We start from the raw sequence: 12,141 nt of genomic DNA, 5'->3' as shown, positions 1-12,141 counted from the left end.
AGGGAACTGATTTCAGGATGAAGGAGGTATATTTCTACCATCGGGAGTGGGAAAGAATGACATTGTGGTAGGGCCACAGCCCCTCTCTAGGTCCTGAGCACCAGAATGAAGAGCAAAGTATGTTATTCTCCCTCTCTCTTCTCTTTTCACTCAGCTTTCTCCCTCCTTTCTCTCCCTCTTATTCCTTCTTCTACCCCTTCTCCCTCCTCTTAACTCATTTTTACTTTTGCATCCTCATCATATGCTTTTCTTATAGGAGGTGCTTAATAAATGTTTGTTGATCAGTTGCCATCAATGAACCCAATTTATATTTATATTGCTAAACCTGTCACTCACTCCCAGCCACCAGCCAACAAAATTTCTGTACCAGTTAAATTAGACCTAAAAAGAGAAGTAGGAAACAATGAATTTGGAATAAGAGGCCCAGGGTTTGAATCAGAGCTCTGCTCCTCAGTGCTCCTGTGACTTTGTCAAATTATTTCCTCTTTCTGGGCCTCCTTTTCCTTATCTGTGAAAGGAAGGGGTTGGATTAGATGATCTCAAGGGTACCCTCCTGCTCTAAATCTTAGCATCTATTAAGAATAACGTGAGTCTTATTATCTCCGGAGTAGAAGTGAGGAGAAGGAGAAGGGGAGGAAGAAGAGGATGGAGTCGCATAGTACCTTACCTGAAATGTGAAATATTCATCTGCTGGTGCATTCATCATATTACAAATCTGCAGGGAGAAGAAAGTGTCTTCAGAAATAGTGGGACTGACAAATAAATAAGAGGCAGCAAAACTCAGATTAAATACAGCAAATAGCATTAGTGCTATTTCTTTCAAAGTTAAAACACTTTATATTAACATTGGTCAATTACCAACATAGTGACATGCACTAATAGAATCAATATTAAGAGTTTTGCTTAACTGTTTTATGGGTATTTTGTAGGTTTTGTTTGGGTGTTTATCCGATGTGTCAAAACAAAATTTTTAATTAAAATAGTGTCATGAACCATTCACACCTACCCAACTATGTGAAAACTGCAACCAATTAATTTTCTTTCAGAGTACACAGGGGGTCTCATAGACTTCTTTATGGTATCAATTCTTAATGAACCAGAAAGATTTTTCAAATAGCAGCTTATCTATAGCAAATACCCATCAACTTCTTATTGACATTAACATTTATTCTGCTTAATTAAGTCATTTGTTGACATTTAGCAATATCTCTGTTGACTCATACCTCTGCATGCAAACTGATTTATAAGTAATTTGAAACCAAAGCACTTTATTTCCCCTCTCCAAGAAGACAGGGAGGCAGGAGGTGGAGTGTGTGTGTGTTGGGGGCAGGAGTGGAGCAGTGGGGGGGAAGGGATGAAAAGAAACCTTGCTTAGACAGGTGGTTTGTATTAGAGGATGCTAATTTCCAGCAGAGAACGGAATTAGGAAAAGAGGAGGGGAGGGCCAGGCTAGAAAACTAGACAGTTTCCCAGCTTCTTCTGAATTAGGTTTTCACAGTGTGACTTCATTATTTTAAATGTTGTGAATTCTCAGAACATTAGACTTATTTATATTTAAATGTATGCACAAGATGACATCCGTTATCTACTATTTTTGGTTCCCAAATAGCAGATAATGGAGCTGTTACTCAGCTTCCAGTACGTAATTACTTGCAAATTTCCTTTCCTCCTCTCCTCTCTCCAGTCCTACTCATTCCTCTACTCTGGGCTGCCCTCCCCCTTCTCCACCCTGGCTCTCTCCTATTTTCCCCTCCCCTCTTCACCTCTCTTTCCTTCTACTCTACCATGCCCTCCTTTGCTCTCTTCTCCTATCTTCCCCTCTCCCTTCCCTTCCTTCACCTCTCTTCCCTTCTCCTTTGCTTTCAGTTCCCTTCTTCCATCCCCTCCCCTTTCTCTTCTTTTCCTTTCCCTCTTCATTCTTTTCCATTTCTCTCTCCCTTCTCCTATCCTCTTACCCTCTCTACCCCCCCTTCTCTTTCTTTCTTCTCCTTTCCTTCTCCTCCCCTCCTCTCCCTTCTCTTCCTTTTTCTGTCCCCTCCTCTCACTTCTTCCCTTTCTCATTCCTCCCTCCCTTCTTTATTTCCTTCCTTTAATAGCCTATTAAAACTACACTCCAAGCATAGAAAAATTACCACAGAAGAAAAATATCACAAGGTCTAGATTCTAAATAGGTTCACACTGACTGCTTTGTAAATCTCCATGAGTCATTATGAGTCACTGAGACTCTCAGCCCAGGTGGCCAAAACTTGGTGGAGGCTGCCAAAGGTATAGAGAAAATGTTAGGGGAAAAGGAGAAATCGTTCAAGTAAGCACCGCAAAAACACACTTCAGGTGTCGGGCTGTGAAGGGAAGGAGAGAATCCATGGTGACTGAAGGAAGCATCTGACTCTGGTGACCATGTTTTGAAAAGGGACAGACATTGATGTAGATGAATGAGGAGTCAGAAGCTGGGAAGGGAGGAGTCAGCAGGAATAGAGAGGACTATGAGAAAGGCAGACAGATTCAGGGGGCGCTGAATTAGGCAAGATGTTCAGGGATGAGAAGAAACAGCATGTGTCCTCCAAAGGCTAGGCAGTGTGGGATAGCAGACAGGACAGTGAACTGGGGTGTCAGGAGATCTGGGCTCTAGTCCCATCTTTGCCTTCAACTTGTTGAATGACCTTGGACAACTCATTTCATTTCTCTGAGATACTTTTTTTTTGGCATCTTAATGAAACAACAACACAATAGTGTTGGATCATATGGCTTTGAACTTCTGCAATTCTACATTAGCAAGGGAGGGTTATGTTATGATGAGTGAGCCCTGATATTTTTTGGCAGTAGCCAGCACAGATGTGAAGAAGGAGGTATTTAACATGGGAGAAATTGGTACAGATTTCGGGTTTCCTCCAGTGCTCAGAGAATCAAAGAATTTTAGAGCTAGAAGAAAGTGAAGAAGGAAAATGAGCTGTAGAGTGCATGGAACAGATAGTAAATCCAGTAATTCATGAATATTCAGTATGGGAGGGGAAAAGGAATAAAAGAGAAGAGCAAGGAAATTATAGAAGGAGACTATATGAAAGAAGAAAAACCTGAAACTGAATGCTATGTAATTGTGATGACCAATTTTGGCCCCAGAGAAGAATTGAGAAAGTATCTCTTCCCTACCTATCTTTGCAGAGCCAGGGGACTATGAGTGTGAAATAATGCATATGTTATCAGATGTGAATAATGTGGTGGTTTTGTTGAACCATTTTTTATGTATATATATATATATAATATATATATGTATATACATACATACATATACACACACATATATATTTAATATTTGGGATTGCTCATTGGGTAAGGGAGGGGAGAGATCGATTGGAAAATAATGATGTCAGAAAAACGAAAGACATCAATAAAATAGGTTTAAACATTTTTTAAAAGAACAATATAATAAAGAGGCCATTTATAGGACATCACAATGTAATGGAAAGGGTCCTGTTGGAAACTAAAGTCCAAAGACCTAGGACCAGGTTCTAAGCTTGGTTGTGTGACTGACTGGGCATCCCTTTGGCATTCCTCCAATAATATGGAGTTTAGAAGTCTTTAAGTAGCTCTATGACATATATTCCACTTTGGCTCACAGTTAAAAGAAGGGTCTGCCCAAGGCTAATTAATGTGGTTGTATCCTGATGTATTAATTTCAATCTTTTAGCTAACATCATTTGGTATCTACATTTTGATAAATGATAATTGCAGAGAAACTTACAAATCCATGTTCAGCAACGTATGTTGGCAACCCACTAACAAGAGACCAGTGGTCTGCAGGAGGCGTCCTTTAAGTTAAAAAAAAGGAAATTATGAGGCAGATAAATATAAGTTATATGAAATCTGTCAGTACACATGGGATAAAAATCATTTGCCATTCATACAACAATCTCATTCATGAAAGTACTTACTGGATGACTTTGATCTCTTCTTTTCCATGTAGAATATAATCAATAATCTTATAAAAGATAATTTCCTAAATGAAGGGGACAGATTAAGAATGAGTCAGAATGAACAAAGAAGCCTCCTTGGAAGGAACCCATAATTTGAGAAATAGTTTTCATAAGAACACTTTAAAGCAAATAGTCCAGCATCTTCTCTACCAAGCCCATTCCCCAACATACCTTTTCTTCCTGATAGAAACGTCTGCTTCTATGGATTAAGGCTGTAGTAAAACTTAAGAGTAGGTCATTACCTATTTAGCTACACAATAAATCTTTTTTGACTAAATTTAGTTGTTTAAAAAAACCAGTTGAATTTTGGTCAATTTCTTGTGGGATTTTTTTTTTGCAGGGGAATAGGGAAGAAGTGACTATAAGTTCTTCCATCATATTACCAGATTCAATTCTCCTCCCAAATGTTTAACTGCTTGCTTTTGGTAATGTAGAAATAGCCTAATAGGGATTTAAACCTGGTCTCAAGAAATCATATCTAGGTCAATTTTCAGTGGGAGTTTTATTTTCCCGTCTGTATTTTTCCATCTATAAAAATACAGACTATGTCTTGACTAAACGAATGAATGAAAAGGCATTTATTAAACGCTATGGGCCAAGCACTGTGCTAAGTACTGGGTATAAATAAAAGGATCCCTCAAGGAGTTTACATTTTAATAGTGGGAGACAGTACATATAGGGGAGAGGTGTTCCAGGCAGGGGCACTTTGGTCTTGAAATTTACAGGGATGGTGATTTGGGTCATGGAGGGGGAGGCATAGATTGGCATAACCTTTCCAGGAACAATGGCAAAGATGAATGAATCATGGTTCCCTTGGTGTGGAACTCAAGTTTCTCCAGTGCTTCAAGAACCATAGAATATTTTAGAGTTAGAGGAAGGTGAGGAAGGAAGTTGAAGATGAACCTTTAATGGCTGTTGAACTGAACTGGGAGCGAGGGAAGTTTTTAAAGGCTACCTGAAATTATAAAGTGGTTATTCAGGTTGAAAAAGAAGATGACTGGGGAGTAGAGAGTGAAGCCAAGCGTGGCTGGTACCTTCCTGAAGTAATAAATCAAAAGTAGAAGTTCCAGTCAGGACAGTGGGCCCCAGGATATATATCTTCCCCAGAATCTATCACAGGGTTTTACACATAGTTTGTTTTGTGGGATATATGTATGTATGTGTGTATGGATGGATGGATGGATGGATGGATGGATGAATGACTCTCCCAGTCTATGTTTATGCAGAGCCTCCTCCCCAAAATGTAACTAAGACCCAGGATTTTCTTCCATTCAGTACAATGTGGAGTGAGCCAAGGAAAGCCTTTCTTTGAACTTACTCTGCCATCTGGTGTCTTCGGACCTTTGTAAGGCTGTACTTCTCCAAGCTTGATTGGCCATTCATCATAGAACTCCTACAGACAATTAGGTGCAAATGTTATTCGACAAAATAGTTCACAAATCAATCCACTCTAGATAGACTTTGTGTGGTTGTTTAGTTGAGTGTATTTCACGGTATTTCTTATTCATAGACACAGAATTGTGTAGATTACTTTAGAGGTCATATAGTACAACACTTTCACCTTACAGATGAAGAAACAGGAAAAGAGAGGTTGAATGAATTTCTCAGGGTCACACAACTAGCTAATTAGCAGAACTAGGATTAGAATTCAGGGTCCTGTTCTTTCTATACCACCATACCTCTTTGCTTACATCACTTCAAGTCTCAAGGGCATTAAGAAAAAAAAAAGATTGGTTATTAGTAGTATAATGAATGAAAACCCCTGAGAAACAGAGTTTCCAGCTAATTAATAATCAATTTATTAATGAGGCCAGTAATCAATAAATTTATAGTCAGTGGTTTCTCTCAGTAACCAAAGACCCAAAGGGACACTCAGAATTAACTTCAATCCCTTCTGAAAGGGAATTCTCCTGACAAGCAGAACTCAACCCTGATTGGTAGACATTTAATAAGGAGGTGGGCTAGAAGTCTTCAGCTCCTTCTGCTGAGAAAGTGGCTTGATCTTGAGAGTCGGCAGACATAAGACATCTAGGCTGGGGAAGCCATTTCCATCCAGATCTCTAGCTAGCTTTCGCTTTCATGATCTGGGTTGCCCTAAACTCTAATGGAGGGGATCAAGGACAGGGGGTTCTTCCCCCAGGCAAAGGATTGCCCAGACTGGATTCTGTTTATACTCTAAATAGAAATTAGGTTTCCAGTTGGGTGGGGTTGGGCCCAACCTAGGTAATGAGCATGTACCTTGGGTTTTAGCAGCAATCTCATCACTCAGCCATGTCTTTCAGAGACTGACTGACCTTTTCAGGAGTTGGGCCTTAACAGAAAAAAGCAAGGGAAAGGGTGGATCACAAATTAATAATTAGTTATTAATATAATAGTATAATATTAATTTCTCTCAGTAGACATGGGATTTAATTACTATAGATTACAAAAGTGGTAAAGGCCCTCATAGATCGTATTTTTAATTTTTTTATCACAAAGTTAAAAGATGTAATTTCATCCGAGACAAGTACTTGCAATCTATTTTTAGTTAGTTATTTAAATAGTTCAGGTGAATCATTAAGCTAATTGCATTTTTTGTGACAAGTGTGTGATTCACAGGAGACTGTAGTTGGAAAATAAAATCAATGGAACGATGAAGACCTTTTCTTTGGTCATGTCCAGTAGGCCGATGGAGTATCTTTCACAATTCAAATAGGCTTTAATGGTATATAGGGCTTTGTGAAATTGTCGCTCAATATCTGTAAGTTCTTCAAATACTTTGTTGGCTGACCATAAAAGGACCTGTGAATAGTTGTAGGGAAAAGAAAGAGTGAAATATATAGTCTTTAGATAAAACATTAGAATATTCACATCAGGCAAAACAAATATTATTTATGCTAATATTTTATGAATGTATTTTCAACAGCTCCTAATGTACCCAATTCTCCCTCAAGCAGGAGCAAGAATAGATAAGAGTTGAAAGGTTAAGGCAGGGTGCGCTAATAAGCTAGCAAGTGTCTGAGGCCAGATTTGAACTCATGTCTTCCTGACTCCAGACCTGGTGCTTTATACATTGTGCCACTAAGCCATGCATACCCCATCCCCTCCTCCCTAAAGGAAGTAGTGAGTACAAATAATCATCATGATTTCATAAAATATAGGTCACACCAGACTAACCTGGCTTGCTTTTTTTTTTACAAGGTACCTAGAACAGGTAGATCAGAAGAATGTTGTAGGTATAAGCTTACCTACATGTTAGCAAAGCATTTGACAAAGTCTCTCATGCTATTCTTATGGAAAATATGGAGAACGGTGGAAAAGATGATAGTACAATTAGGAAGATTCAGAACCAGTTGAATGAATGAACTCAAAGAATAGTTATTAATGGTTGGATATCAGCTCGGGAAGAGGTCTCTAGTAGATGGTAGAAATCTGTGCTTGCTTGTGCACAATTTACCATTTTTATTCATGATTTGGATTAAGACATAAATGGTGTTTATCAAATTTGTGCATGACACAGAGCTGAGAGAGCTAGCTAATATACTGAACAACTAAGTTGACACCAAAAAAGACTTTGACAGGATTGAGCATTGGGTTGACTCTAATAAAGATTTATAATAGGGATCAACGTAAAATTTTATACCTGGGTTCAAAAAATCAATTTCCCAAGCACACAAAGAAGGAGGAAATCTAAATAGCAGTTTGAAAAAGATCTCAGAATTTTAGTGGAGGACTGCAAGTTTAATATGAGTCAATAGTATTATATGGGCAACCAAAAAAGCTGGTGCAGACTTAGAATGCATTAAGAGAGACAAAGTGTTTAGGGCTGGGAGATAATAATAATATTGATAATAGTATCTAACATTTATATAGTGCTTCAAGGTTTGTAAAGCAATTTCCCTATATTATTTCATTTGATAACAGACCTACTATACTCCACCCAGGTCAGATAATAGCTGGAGCATTGTGTTTGGTTCTGGATATCAAATTCCAGAAAGGCTGTAAGTTTGTTTTGTTTTTTAAAAAATACGTATTTATTAAGCAGCTGCTTCATTCCAGGTACTTTGTTAAATGATGGGTATTCAAAGGCAAAAACAAAACAGTCCCTGCCCTCAAGAAACTTACATCCTGTTGGGAGAGAAAACATAGGCATGCAAAAATATATACAAAGGACATACAAAATAAACCCGAGGTCATTTTGAGGGAGGGGAGGGACCGTAGTTACCAGGGGAACAAGAAAGGTCTCATGTAAGAGGTAGCATTTGAGTTGAGCTTTGAAGGAAACTAGGCATTTTAAGAGATAAACAAAAGAAGGATGGGCATTCCAAGGATGGCGAACAGCTCAGAGCAATCATGACAGGCTTTGGTGACTTCCTTCTGCCTTGATGAGCCTTCAATGTGTGCTCACATAAACACACACACTCACTATCGTGCACTGACTCTGAATTCCCTCATGCCCTCCTCTCCTTTCTCTTTTTTCAGTTGAAGACAACTTTAGGCTCAGAATTGTGCCTATCAAGTCTGTCTGGATTTTGTCATCATAGTCCCCAGAACTAGAATCATTCTAAGGAGATAGCGCAGAACCTAGCACACACTCAATCACAGGTTTGAAGCACCAGCAGAGGAAGTCAGTTATAGTGCCCAGCATCTATACTCTCCCGTTTCTCTGTATACACCCAGTGCTTAGTACAGTGCCTAGTACATAGTAGGCACTTAAAAATATTTATTGACTGATTATACTCAACAACTTCTCCTTCAACCCAAAAAACCAAGAAGCTAGACTTCAGACCACTAGTCAAGCCATAATCAATAGTACCAAGTCTGGGACAGGCAGTAGAGAGACTGCACAGCTAAATGTTCTCTACATAGGAGCAGACCTGTCTCAGGGATCTTAGCCCTAATACCCATGCTTAATGAGACACGGCAAATTTGGGAGCATTGTCCCTTGTGTGCCTTCCTTAGAATTGTTAACAAAAGAGTAGATTGGTGACTGGTTTCATTAGTTTTTTTACCTGAACTTTTCGAGATTCAATATTGTAGAGGTATGCCATGTGGTGCTGCCTTAGAACAAAAGAAACAAAACTGAGGTATTTGGAAAAAACCTACAAATAAAAAAAAAGAAAAAAAGTAAGTAGCCATTAAATTCATCTTTTTTCTTGGGAGGGGAGGGGAAGTAGTCCACATGTGGGGAATATAGGTCCAATATAGGGAACTCCCTGCATGGAAACTTCCTTCACTGATGCAGATAGACCATTTATTCATTCATTTCTAACTCTTTGTGACCCCATTTGGGGTTTTCTTGGCAGAGATGCTGGAGTGGTTTGTCATTTGCTTCTTCAGATCATTTTATAGACGAGGCAACTACAGCAAATATGGTTAAGTGACCTGCCCAGGGTCATAAGGCTAGTAAGTGTCTGAGGCCAGATTTTAACTCATGAAGGTGAGTCCACTGCACCACCCAGCTTCCCTACATAGACCACTAATCTTTTTTCCTTTTTTTGAATAATATTTTGTTTTTTCTTCCTTACATGTAAAGACAATTTTTAACATTCATTTTTAAAAATTTTGAGTTCCAAATTCTCTTCCACCCTCCCTTCTGTCACTGTTTGCTGTTACTGTGTACAATGTTGTCCTGGTTCTGCTCACTTCACTTTGCATCAGTTCATGTTAAGTCATTGCAGGTTTTTCTGAAATCTTCCTGCTCATCATTTCTTATAGCAGAACAGTATTCCATTATAGTCATATACCACAACTTGTTCAGCCATTCCCCAATTGATGGGCATCCCCTCAATTTCTAATTCTTTGCCAACACAAAAAGAGCTGCTATAAATATTTTTGTGCATGTAGGTCCTTTTCCCTTTTTTAAAATCTCTTTGGGAAACAGACCTAGTAGAGTGGTATTGCTGGATCAAACGGTATGCACAGCTTGACAGTCTTTTGGGCATAGTAGACCACTAGTTATCTGTAACTTCTAGGCTTAGAGCTGCCTAGGGTTGTGAGAAAAGAAGAGTCTTGCCCATAAATATGTGGCGAAGGCAGAACTCAAACCCAGGTCTTGCCAAGACTGGTCCCACAGGCTGCCTTTCATCTTGAAACAAAAAGAAGCAAATGAGAATAAAATCTCATTTTAAATTCCTTTCCATTAAAAATGGAATTTGTACCTGCTTCTTGTCCCCATGCCCACCATTACCTCTTCATCCTGCTTCGTAAATTCGGGCTCGTTGACTTTATTCACAGCCATCATGACAGCGAGGACTTCCTTACCCATCGTGATAGGCATTGCCAGCATATTCTTAGTGGTATAACCAGTTTGCTTATCCAGAAAGTCAGAAAAATGGCTGTTCTGAAATAAAATAAATATTCATTCATTTATTAAAGTTGTTCAGGCAGACCAATCCCTGACCTAAGGGCGTTAATTCATTCTGTGAAAACTTGACATTAGGTATTATCTAATAGTAGTGGGGTGTGTGAGCTAACTTGTCAGTCTCTCTCACTCACCTGCTTCCGCAGCCCTTGATGAAGGGGAGCTACTCTTCCTTTGGGTAAGATTTTTTTTCAACCACTCACTCTCTTAACCTCTCCTCTTTTGGAAGAATGGTTTTCCTGTTCAATTAGGTTGTGAGAAACAATGGGAAGGAAAATAGGGAGGCCTCACCTACAATACCTGCCAACCTGGTCAGAGCCTCCCTTCTCCCTCCCCCTCTCTCTCAGCTACTGCTGACTCATTTATTCATTGCCTAGAGACATCCTGATACAAGTTTCTCTTTCTAACCTGGGGAGTTAAAAAAAATTAATTTCTTTTTTCAGCTCTGAGCCCTCACTCGTTGGGTTACTGACTTTTTTTTTTCAAACTGCAAAAAACTGCAGTTTTTAAGTAATTTTTCCTTGCAGATACCCCCTAATTTCTTCTCTCTAATTCAATTCAGCAATGACACACATAGATTAGCAGGCTCCCACTTGCTCCTCCCCCCCAGGAAGGCATGAGAGGAGCCAAAGAAACGTAAAGGGAAAAGGGAAATGAAGAATAACCACCTTAGAGTCTGGTGGTGGAGTTAGTCAGCAATACAGCCTCTGTTCCTACATGCCGCATGTAACATCCATCCACTCAGCCCAGGCCTGGAGTCTGGTACTAATGGTCTCATACCTCAGCCTCCCACTTTCATAGGTAGTTCATGGGGCTTCTCTGGCTCCTCTTCTTTCTCTGCCCCAGCCTCACGTTTACCGGCTTCTCTGATTTCCTTGCCCATAATCACTCAGAGTGGAAGGAACTAGTATATTGGCCAAAGTTTAGCCTTATCAGTCATAAGGTCAGGGACAAATTCCTCGGAGGATCAAAGTGGGTAATTTTTGCTGGAGAAGACCACCATCATTCTGATCTCCTTGGCAACCAGACAGTGCCACAAGTAAAAACATATTATAAAAGGAGTGCTGGGGAGTAATTCCACAGGAGCAATTTTCTAAATGGGTTATTGGCTGAATGACTTTAGAGTGAGATTTTGCAGCATTATTGGTGGGGTTCTAAAGAAAGGGAGATAAAGGGGCTGGTCAGGTGGTGAGCATGAGGGATAACTGATAGATAGCATCTGTGCTCCGTTGATATTCTCTCAAGGAAGGGTTCCGGTATGTTTCATGGCTCTCTGTGATGAAATTATGGGAAGAGATGGACAAAAGTCTCATGGAATAAATGAACATGACAGGTTGTGATCTGCATGGTGGGGTTAGGTTATAATCAAGGATGTGATGAGGCTCCAATGAGATGTAAAGTGCTTTGCAAGCCTCAAAACTCTATATAAATGCCAGTTATTATTATTATTATTATTATCATCATTATCATTATTCTCCAGTCACTAGGCCTCCAGTCTGGTGACAACTTTATTCCCTGAACCTTCTAACACACTCAAGTAATGTTTATACAGCAATAGAGAAGTGTGCTGGAAAAAGTTTAACAACCAGGTTCTTTGAAATATACATACATGCATACACATACACTTTTAAGTTTAATTTGCATTATTAATACTTTATTAAGTTTAGAAATCAACAAAACAATAAATTAAGCCCTGATTTATAGTGCATGGGATTTCTGAGTTGTAAATGCTCACAATGAAAATTTAACAATAAGCTTTCATGAGCTAGTTAGAGCTGGCTCCAGTATGGCCCTGGTTATAATGCATTTTCAGGGAAATATTATATA

The 12,141-nt window shown here is 39.2% G+C and overlaps 1 protein-coding gene across 3 annotated transcripts in view; it reads right to left on the bottom strand.

The window, feature by feature from the left end:
• The window catches only part of PDE6C (phosphodiesterase 6C), an 80,395-nt gene extending 69,864 nt beyond the window's left edge, over positions 1–10,531 (bottom strand). For all 3 annotated transcript variants that reach the window (XM_027839849.1, XM_027839848.1, XM_027839850.1), the window contains exons 1-8: positions 10,449–10,531; positions 10,141–10,293; positions 8,963–9,052; positions 6,612–6,752; positions 5,290–5,364; positions 3,930–3,994; positions 3,740–3,806; positions 668–715 (exon numbers count right to left, since the gene is read on the bottom strand). In XM_027839849.1, the coding sequence (XP_027695650.1) occupies positions 668–715; positions 3,740–3,806; positions 3,930–3,994; positions 5,290–5,364; positions 6,612–6,752; positions 8,963–9,052; positions 10,141–10,239 (585 nt within the window). In that variant the 5' untranslated portion in view covers positions 10,240–10,293; positions 10,449–10,531. The remainder of the gene's footprint in view (positions 1–667; positions 716–3,739; positions 3,807–3,929; positions 3,995–5,289; positions 5,365–6,611; positions 6,753–8,962; positions 9,053–10,140; positions 10,294–10,448) is intronic.
• Between the last annotated feature and the right edge of the window lie 1,610 nt (positions 10,532–12,141).

Source organism: Vombatus ursinus, unplaced genomic scaffold, assembly GCF_900497805.2.
Source record: "Vombatus ursinus unplaced genomic scaffold, bare-nosed wombat genome assembly UNPS02014833.1, whole genome shotgun sequence".
Taxonomy (NCBI): Eukaryota; Metazoa; Chordata; class Mammalia; order Diprotodontia; family Vombatidae; genus Vombatus; species Vombatus ursinus.
The sequence above is the reverse complement of the archived record's forward strand: the minus strand, read 5'-3'. Positions and strand labels throughout refer to the sequence as shown.